Here is a 9,800-nt window from a genome sequence, read left to right as displayed (position 1 = left end):
CCGCGATGTCCAACTATCCGTTGTCACGGCACAGTATTCTACGTTATTGAGAATCAGAACAAGTTTTTCTTTCATTTCGTTGTACATATTTTGTAGATGCACGTTTCTCAAAGTTGTCCTACTGGGCAATATATACCTTGGATTAAGGTAATAAACGAAATCACGAAATCCACGATCTTCAACAATGCGAAAGGGTTGCATATCGATGGCAATCATGCGGGTTAATGCTTTGTCAAGCTCCTTTTTATGCGCGGAATTGTTTTCATAATAATTGTTTGAACTGAAGAAAGTTTTTATGGTCGCCACAGGCTTCGACTCATGGGACAAAGTCGTATGAGCCCGCAATAGATGATTAAACAAGATTGTTGTGTTTCCACCTGTTCTATAATCCAAACCACAAGTTTTGCAGTTTGCAGAGGTTCCCCCTGGCAGCCTTGTAAAAAAATTCCAAATGTCGGACTTTTGCCTTCCCTTACGCTTGCCACTGTGCTCCACGGACTCGTCAACTTCCTTGATATTACCTAAAAACCAAAATTAAATAAAAAATGTAAATACTTGTGCCGCTAAAGGGTTTACATACAAAAATATATCAATGTAAATAGTACACATACAATAATGCAATAATTAATTAAAACTAAGCTGCGTTTATGTGCACAGAAAACAAAAATCATGCGTAACAATCATATTTATTTTGCACATATGTATATACAAAAATGTGTGCAGTTTTGCGCATAAAATATACGTGTACATACATACATACTTGTACATACATACATATGTCACATGTCGGAGTGCCCCTCACTGCTTAACTAAATGAGGCATAAATTCTTACCTGATTTCAAAAATTTATCCATTTATCCGTTTCCCTCCTCTTCTCCAAGCCACCAACACACCAATATAATCAAAAATATAAAAGAAAATGTAATGTTTTGATTTATTTGGCAATTATTAATTTTACTTTTACCGCTTAGCCACTCAGCGTCACCTTGAAACAAATGTGTTCATTTAAATTTACACGATTAATCGATTCTCAACAAATAAAATCGATGCTTAACAAAAATGCTAAACATCGATTAAATCGATTCTGCATCGATTCATTTTGCAGCTCTATTATCAACATCCCTATCAAAGCAAACGAAAAATGAAATTGGGTAAAGATTGAAGTTAATTAGTAACTAATTAATTAGTCATTAAGTCGTCATTGGTGTGCATTTAAAATGAACTAAGCTCTGCACAGCTTCAAGATGAGTACTATTCTCCGTGTGTGCTGTTAACAACAGTGTGTAAAAGTGCAGCATAAAGAAATTTTCACGCAACAAACATACAGGGAAACGGAAACCCACACCAAGCAAAACAAACACACATACACATGCACAAAATGTTCACTCAAACTGAATCACAGAAAGGTAGCTTCCTGGAGCAGACGAAGGCCGCACGGGAGGAACGAGCGCTGGAAAAGCGTCGTGAGAATGCGGCCATTCTGTTGCAATCCACACTGAAAAAATATGTAGCGCGTAGCCAATACCAAAAGCGAATAATGTAAGTATCTGTAATCATCCGTCTATTTTATAATATGTACCTACCTGTATATTTGAATGCACCCTTTAGTAAAGACTTCGATGAACTATTTGTGGGTTGTCCAACGTCCGAACAGGATGATAGAGAGCTGGATCTGGTGGCTGCTACGGTTTATCCGGTGCTTCGTCGCTATCTTACTCAAATCAAATTGGACAAGAGCGATGGGAGAGCCCGCGAACGCTTGGAACGCATTTGTCGTTATCTGAACAAAGCCATGGAGGTGGAGAACCCAAAGCTTTCGTATGCCGCCCTCTGTTTACACAAGGAACGCAGCTTGCCGTGGATTGCGCACATAAAGCTCCTGCTGACGAACTGTCTGCAGTTTTTGACAGAACTTAAGCCCGAAAATCATGCCGATAGCATATCGCTTGCCCTATTTCTGCACACGCTGATCGTCTTTACAGCGCCCAAGTCTTGGGCCATTCTGCGCAATCCTCAATTTGAACGTCTCCAACCCGCTATGCAAAAGGTCTGTTGCAATATTCAAGGTCATTTAGTGACGCACAATTTTTATAAAACAATGCGGGTAAGGCGGAGATGTATGTATATATGGAAGACGGATATTTAAATAAATTTTACGATTAAACAGGTCATACTATTGAGGGGCACTGCACGTGAGGAATTGACTGTGAAGCCTGTGACCCTGGTGGGGATTATAACGCTCTGCTTGCGTCCGCTGATCGATGGCGACTTTAGCCGCAATCTTTTGTCCCAATTCCTCACCGAGATATTTTCAGTTCCGGCGCTTATTTATCATCTGCATCAGAGTGTGCCACAATGCATTGAGCAGTTCTCATCGATATGGCTGCTTAAGCGAGCGCTCAGCATATCAGAAGATTTTCAATGGTTTGAGGAGTTCGGGGCTAGTATGCCCGGCACCATTGCGTTGGCCTTTTTGGCCAACATTGTAAATATGTTTAACATTGACAATATGGCCGAGGCTAAGCTGCTGGCCTACCCACTACTAACTGTGAGTGAAAAGCAAAGATAAACTTCAGAAGGCATTGGTTTTACAGAACTTTACGTGTTTATTTTAGGATACCACCACATCGCTGCTAGAGCTGATACCTAATACAGTAACCACCAAAGGCGTTTTTACGCAATGGCACGAGCTACTGGGCTGGCACACACCTTGCGCTGAGCCGGCACAGAATCAAAATGTTGCCCTAATTAAGAAACAATTTCACATGTTGTGGGACCATCGTTGCATCAAATTGCTGCTTGGCGATCTGCTAAAGGAGATCAATGAGAACTATGAACGCATTGAGTTCCAACCACCACCACAGCCATCGACTAGCAATTTGTTGCGTCGCGCTTTAGAGCGCAGTTCGACACGCGGTGCTCACCTCATCAGTGGCGGCAGTGCGGGCAAACAGGCGAAGCATCACTGGCGCAAGCTCGATAACAACGATGTGGTACAGGTGGCGCGCATCTGTGGCATGTACTACGCAGCACTCAATACGCTCTCCCAAATGAAGCTGGACATATTGACTGGCATCTGTTACAACGATAATGTGCTTTTCGATATTTGGTTGTTGTTGACCTCCCTGGGTCCGAATTGTGGCATGAAGGATTTCCTGGAGATGCTCAAGGGGGAGACATCGTTACAAAAACCCCAGACAGCTATGCTGATGCTATTCTGCGACTGCATGACTCATTATGTGACGTAAGTGAAAAACAATTACAATTTCGTATAACATTAGTAACTTGGGTCTATTTCTTGTGCAGCATTCTGGACGAATACGAAATGTACACCGAGCAGAATCCTTTTCGCCTCAACGATTACGTCATGCTCACATATTTTCTCAATAACATGCTTTATAAGCTAATCAACGACAACATATTGGGTACGTTCCACAGCTGTTTTCTCACACCTTTCACAGAAATTAGTAATGCTAGGTTTTAGAGTACATATTAAATGTTTTAGACCAATTATCGACATTTTTAAAACTTTATAGAACATTTGTAGTCATTAGTCATTATCTTTGATATGCTGATGGTTTTGCTGGGCGCTCATTCGCATTCAGTAGAAAAGATAATCTATTAAAGAAACCTTTCCATCTATTGTGTGCTAGTTATATATTCAAAATACCCAGGATTTTCTGTGGGTATATCAAATAAACAGAAAATTTAGGGAAAAAGCTGATAATTGCTTAGTGGTTGGGTACATCGACAATTAACTGTTATAAATAGTTTTGTTGTAAAGTTTCTAATAGGTTTTAATTTTCCCAGGTGAACATAGTTAAGTAGTTTTATCTTTGCTTTACATATGTATCTTCTCTTTTGTTTTTGACATCAATTTGGATTATTAAATTTACTTTTGCAGGCGCCAAAAACATTGTACAAAATCCAGTCTTTATGTCGCTGCATACGCTACTACTTTGTCTTTATCGACGTGACTGCCGACGTCCATTTACGCCAACCAATCACTGGCTAATACCCGAGGTCAAGCCATCCAATTTCATAAATGATCTTGAGAAAGCCAAACGGAATGCTATGCTCTTGTTGGCTAAAATGCCACATATCATTCCACACGACGATAGAGTGAAGCTCTTTCGGAAATTTGTGCAGAACGAAAAGGCTGTCATGGGTCTTACGGAGAGCGCTTGCGCATCGCCCCGTTCCGCCCTAATTGTCATACATAGAGACCGTATTGTGGAGGATGGTAAGTTAAATGATTATTGAAAAATGAAAACCTCTTTTCTAATTGAAATCAAATGATTATAGGGTATCGACAACTAGCCGCGCAGCCGACGCACGCTTTAAAAGGCGTAATACGCGTACGTTTCATTAATCAGCAGGGTCTGCATGAGGCTGGTATTGATCAGGATGGCGTTTTTAAAGAATTCCTTGAGGAGACTATCAAAAAAGTGTTTGATCCATCATTGAATCTGTTCAAAACAACATCGGACCAACGGTTATATCCATCGCCCATCTCCTACGTGCAGGATAACCATTTGCAGCTGTTTGAGTTTGTCGGTCGCATGTTGGGGAAGGCAGTCTATGAAGGAATTGTTGTCGATGTGCCCTTTGCATCGTTCTTTCTGTCACAGCTGCTGGGACAGACACAGCAGGCTCTATACTCCTGCATGGATGAGCTTCCCTCCCTGGACAACGAACTTTATCGCAGCTTGACGTTCATCAAACACTACAAGCAAGACGTGGCTGATTTAAATTTAACTTTCTCAGTGGATCAGGACGTCATGGGCAAGATAGTGACACACGAGCTGCATCCGGGCGGCAAGGCACGCGTGGTCACCGATCATAATAAGCTCGTCTACATACACTACATGGCTTACTTTCACATGAACACCCAAATACGCGAGCAAACGCAGGCGTTCAATCGCGGATTTCGCAGCATTGTGAATCCGGAGTGGTTGTCCTTGTTCTCACCCCCCGAACTGCAGCGCCTGATATCTGGCGATACGGCGCCGCTGGACTTGCGAGATCTGCGCAAGCACACACAGTATTATGGAGGCTTTCATGATTCGCATCGTGTGGTTGGTTGGCTGTGGGACATTCTAGCTAAGGATTTCACGGAGGAGGAGCGCAAATTATTCTTAAAGGTGAGCAATTGTGCTTAAATTTGTATTATGCTCTTTAGTCTGATTGGTCCGTCCGTCTGTTTGTAAGCAAACCAGTCTTCGAGCATTGACTGATTGTGCAATAGCTCTTATCTCAACTAAAGTTGATCTATGGTGGTATTGTCTAAAAGAAAATACTCGGATTTATCCAAAATGCAAACACGATATAATTAGTATCAGGGATCAAATCGATATAGTCATGATCTTTTGGCTTTATGGTTTTTTACGAGTCACTATATTCTGATGTTTTAAGAAAATGTCATAGAATGTTCAATGAAAATAGTAGAAATCTCGAGTGTTTGATGACCAATTACAACAAAATATAACACTTTTGAAAGACTGTATTCTAGACTCTTACTTTTTTGATGGAAAGTTTTAAAAAATATTTTTCAAATATTATCTAATAATTAATAACTGGAATTTGAGCTTCAAAATTATAATTTTCTCTTCACCTTTATTCCAGTTTGTGACGAGCTGCTCGAAGCCGCCGCTTTTGGGATTTGCGCATTTGGAGCCTCCATTTTCCATACGCTGCGTGGAGGTGGGCGATGATGAGGACACGGGCGATACCATAGGCAGTGTGATACGCGGTTTCTTTACCATACGCAAAAAGGATCCCCTTAATCGTTTGCCCACCTCATCCACCTGCTTTAATTTGCTGAAGCTGCCCAACTATCAGAAGAAGTCGACGCTGCGCGATAAACTGCGCTATGCAGTCAGCAGCAATACTGGTTTCGAGCTATCCTAAGCTTTCGTGGACGGCACATATCGCATAAACATTTTTTTTTTTTTGCTTTCGATGTCATTTCTCTATATTGTGGATGAGCTTGCAAGTTTGCTGATATTTAACACATTTTTCATGGTGCATCTGGCAGCTCAACAATAACATATAATTAAAGAATATGTATGTGTGTATATTTTCTAAGTGGAAATTGATTTTTTAGTTGATGTTAGGTAAACATTACTTTTAAGTGTATTGCAAAAGCTTTTTATATTATAAATTTCAAATGTAGGCGAACTATTTTGCGGCATTGCGTGAGTTATGCACTAAAAAAATTTAGTTAATAATTCTTAGCAAACTCAAACAATTCGCCAAATCCATAAAAACAAATCAATGTATAATAATATTTAACTTAATAATATATAGCTGTGATAAACTAATTCAAGAAAATAAACTAAAAACCAATAAAAAGAGTAGCACGTCGAATAATTAAAAAAATTTGTGTAATATGCAAGTGTTTTGTAAAATAATAGTAAAATGATCTGGGACCTTTATAATAGTTAAATGATTTAAAAACGAGAATTAAGAAATGAAAAAGGAGATTCCAACTTCCTATAATATTTATTTACAAATAATAATAACTGTTCTCATTTATTATATATTATTATATTTTGTATACAAATATATTATTATATACAAATTCTTTTTCGATTGACGGTGTTAAAAAAAACTTCCAAGTATTATTTGAACTCTCAAATCGAATGCAATGTTATGAGTGATTTAATAGGTGAAATGGAAATATTGAGAAAACACTTTTTGTTGAGTTGAAACTTATTTTATACTTTAACTTTAACTTTTTAACCGAGAAAATTCTTTCCGGCAATATGGCTCTTTTATTAAAATTGGCGGTTTGATGATGATTCAATTTAGACTATTATTATTTTTAAAATATGAATTCAAAACAAACAATTCATTCCAGTGCGTTTTTCTAAGTCAAAACAAAATGTTAAAAACTCATCACTAGATACAATTTTGAGTATTTAATTTTGAACTTCAACTTTGTTTTATTCACCGTCCATCGTCGATTGATGAAAATCGAATCAATTTGTTATTAAATATAATGGAAATATTTTTGTAATTAAGAAAATAAACTCTTAAGTTTAAAAACCCAAGCAAGGAATTTGAAAAAACTGCAGTGCAATTTTCCAAGTTAAAAAATGAGTTACAAAAAATGTAATCAAAAGTTCTTTTATTATTTTATTTTATTAAAAAAAAAACTGTCTAACCTAAAAGTTGTTTGAATATTGTTTATAAAAAACATGCTCCTTATTGTAAAATTTGAATAATTTTGCACGTAGAACACTGCTTTAATCTATCTTTAAAAATTGTCTAACTGAACCGATGTGTTTGACCAATATTCATAATTTCCGGTCCCTAATTTGTAAATATATATATAATGTAAAGCCTGTAAACATGTTACCGACGTGTTGTCTAAGCCAAACAAGAAAGAATGTTGAAGATAAATATGCGAGTGCAGCAATAATAAATCTATGGATATGTCTGATTCATATGCGGAATAATGTCACTTATTGTTGTTGTTTTAAGCAGCCACACGGCAGCCTAAGTAAGCGTATTGCCAAAGATAACAAACAAATTACAAGCCAGTCATTAACATTACCAAGAGAGAAAAAGGGAAGAATTTCCCGGGACTTTCCAGTGCAGGCAATGAATGAAAATGTGACGCGCACGCGCTAATGACAGGCACGGTGTTGTGCGCAGGCGCACAAATCCCCGTCTGGACGACGCTTAGACCCAAACGCTAATTGCAATGACTCAGGCATTCAATCGAATTTCGGGCTATACGAGTACGAGCAGATTGTGCACTTAGCGGAAATGTTGCGCAGACTTTATGCAAAGCTAGTCAAATTACCGGAAATGCCAACGAATGGCTGAGTAATGCCCTAAGAATTTGCAGACAATGTTCAGCTAACGAACAAAGAATACGAAGAGTTTTCGTCTGCGTCTTTGGTTTCGATTTCAATTACCCCCAAGTGGGTGCGGTTTGTCTAAATCGCAGTCTAAACGATGCCGGCCAACAACAACAATAAAGCGTCCGCACCACACAAACAGACAATAATCATAACAATAATTTTCTAAACTGCATAGTCTCTGTTCGAAATAGGCATGATGGGAACGGAGGCGCTGCTTCATCCGCACCCGCACCGCATGCTGACGAGACAGGGAGAGGGACAGAGGGACAGGCCATAAAATGCACATTTATACGATCTGTTTTGTGTCCAATCCATTGTTCCCATTCCCAACATGCTACAGCAGCCCAGCATCAGCAGAGTGCGACACAAAGTGTGATGACATTTTATGACTTGCCGCCTGTGAATTTTTGCCGACAGTGCCGCCAACGGTGCGTCCTGCTTCTGCTCCTGCCTGCCACAAGTGGCAGATCGAAGGCAACAAGTGTAAACTATAAGTAGTATGTGAGTCAACATCGAGGTCTGAGTCTGTCAAGTGGCCAGGCGGCAGTTGATTGGCGCCAGTTTGATGTGTGTCCTTCTCCTTCTCCTCCTCTTCTCGTCCTGTTACAATTTGTGGTGCCCATTTACCGTTTAACGTTTGATTGCAGTTAACTTATCGGTCGGATCTCCTTTTCATGTTTTCCAACCGTACGCTAGCTAAAGGATTTTCTAACTTATCAAACGGTATGCTGATGTTTTCAGATAAATAGCAACAATCCCTTGGACAGATGGTTAGCTACCTAAAAGTTATTTAAATGGATCGAAGGCTCATAACGGATGGCAAATGCATTAACAAAGATTTTATTTTTTTTAAAATATAATCATGATATTACGATATATCGATTCCAAAACATTCTCGTATATGCATAGGTATATTATATTATAAACACAAAATTTCTTTGCAATATTGTATTGTTATTACACCTCAAATATCTATAGCAGCTTTATATTGGCATTATCTATAAAAGCATTGTAATAACCTTGATCTGTATATAGATAAGACAAGTCTAAATGCCAAGTTTGGTGGCACTAGCTGTTATGGCTTAGAAGACCTAGATATTCATTCTTTCGAACAGTTGCAGGGACTGAGAGAGCTATGTACTTGTATGTATGTATATTGATTTGATTTCATAAAAACCAATTTATATGCCCAATAAAGATATAAAAACCATATTTAATTCTGTATAATAGGAGTCTATTCATAACTAAAAACTTAATCGCTAATCATTTTCACATTTAAAATTTACGTAATTTCTTTTTATATTTTTAACATCAGCTAGCAACTAGATTTTAATTATTATTGACTAGTTTAGTATTTTAATTGAGTTATACACATACATATTTTTTATAATCAATTGCAAGTCACTGTAATACTACTTATAGTATAACCATATCTAATTTAATCTAAATACGGAATTATAGTTAGGGTAGAGAGAAGTTTAACAAGAGAGAACGCTACAGTCGAGCAAGCCCGACAGTGTAATACCCTGTACCCAGGTAAACTTCCGTCACTGAGTTATATGCGCCCATAGCAGCAGCAAAAAGAGGAAGAAGAAGAGCGAACTTGTTGCTGCAGTTTCGGGGGGTTGTACTGGCGAGAATTTGTTTTGCTAATAACCTTTCTTAGAATTGATCGAATTGAATAAAATTTGATACAACAGTAGACAATTATATATAAATTATGTGTGCAAAGTTTGGTTTAGGTAGCATTTGAAATGTGGACGCTATTGACGAAATTCTGTAGCGGGGGAAGGGGGGGAAAATTCCAAAAAATAAAATAAACTCGTCCTTACTCGGACCTAGGAGAATCTGGATGCCAACTTTGGTTATTCTAGCTTTTATAGTTTCTGAGATCCTTGCGTTCATCCAGACGGACAGACGGACGGA

At 38.4% G+C, this 9,800-nt stretch overlaps 1 protein-coding gene across 1 annotated transcript; it reads left to right on the top strand.

Annotated features, from left to right (window-relative positions):
* The first annotated feature begins 1,158 nt into the window (after positions 1 to 1,158).
* LOC115622444 (ubiquitin-protein ligase E3B) lies at positions 1,159 to 6,361 on the top strand. The gene is made up of 8 exons (XM_030516385.1): positions 1,159 to 1,539; positions 1,609 to 2,104; positions 2,168 to 2,548; positions 2,616 to 3,244; positions 3,307 to 3,425; positions 3,905 to 4,243; positions 4,306 to 5,144; positions 5,626 to 6,361. The coding sequence occupies exons 1-8, from the start codon at positions 1,370 to 1,372 to the stop codon at positions 5,908 to 5,910; spliced, it is 3,258 nt and encodes a 1,085-aa protein (XP_030372245.1). The 5' UTR covers positions 1,159 to 1,369; the 3' UTR covers positions 5,911 to 6,361.
* Positions 6,362 to 9,800: the final 3,439 nt, after the last annotated feature.

Source organism: Scaptodrosophila lebanonensis, unplaced genomic scaffold (assembly GCF_003285725.1).
Source record: "Scaptodrosophila lebanonensis strain 11010-0011.00,11010-0021.00 unplaced genomic scaffold, SlebRS2 tig00000043-arrow-pilon, whole genome shotgun sequence".
Classification (NCBI taxonomy): Eukaryota; Metazoa; Arthropoda; class Insecta; order Diptera; family Drosophilidae; genus Scaptodrosophila; species Scaptodrosophila lebanonensis.
Note: the sequence above shows the minus strand (reverse complement) of the source record. Positions and strands in the feature narration are given on the sequence as shown.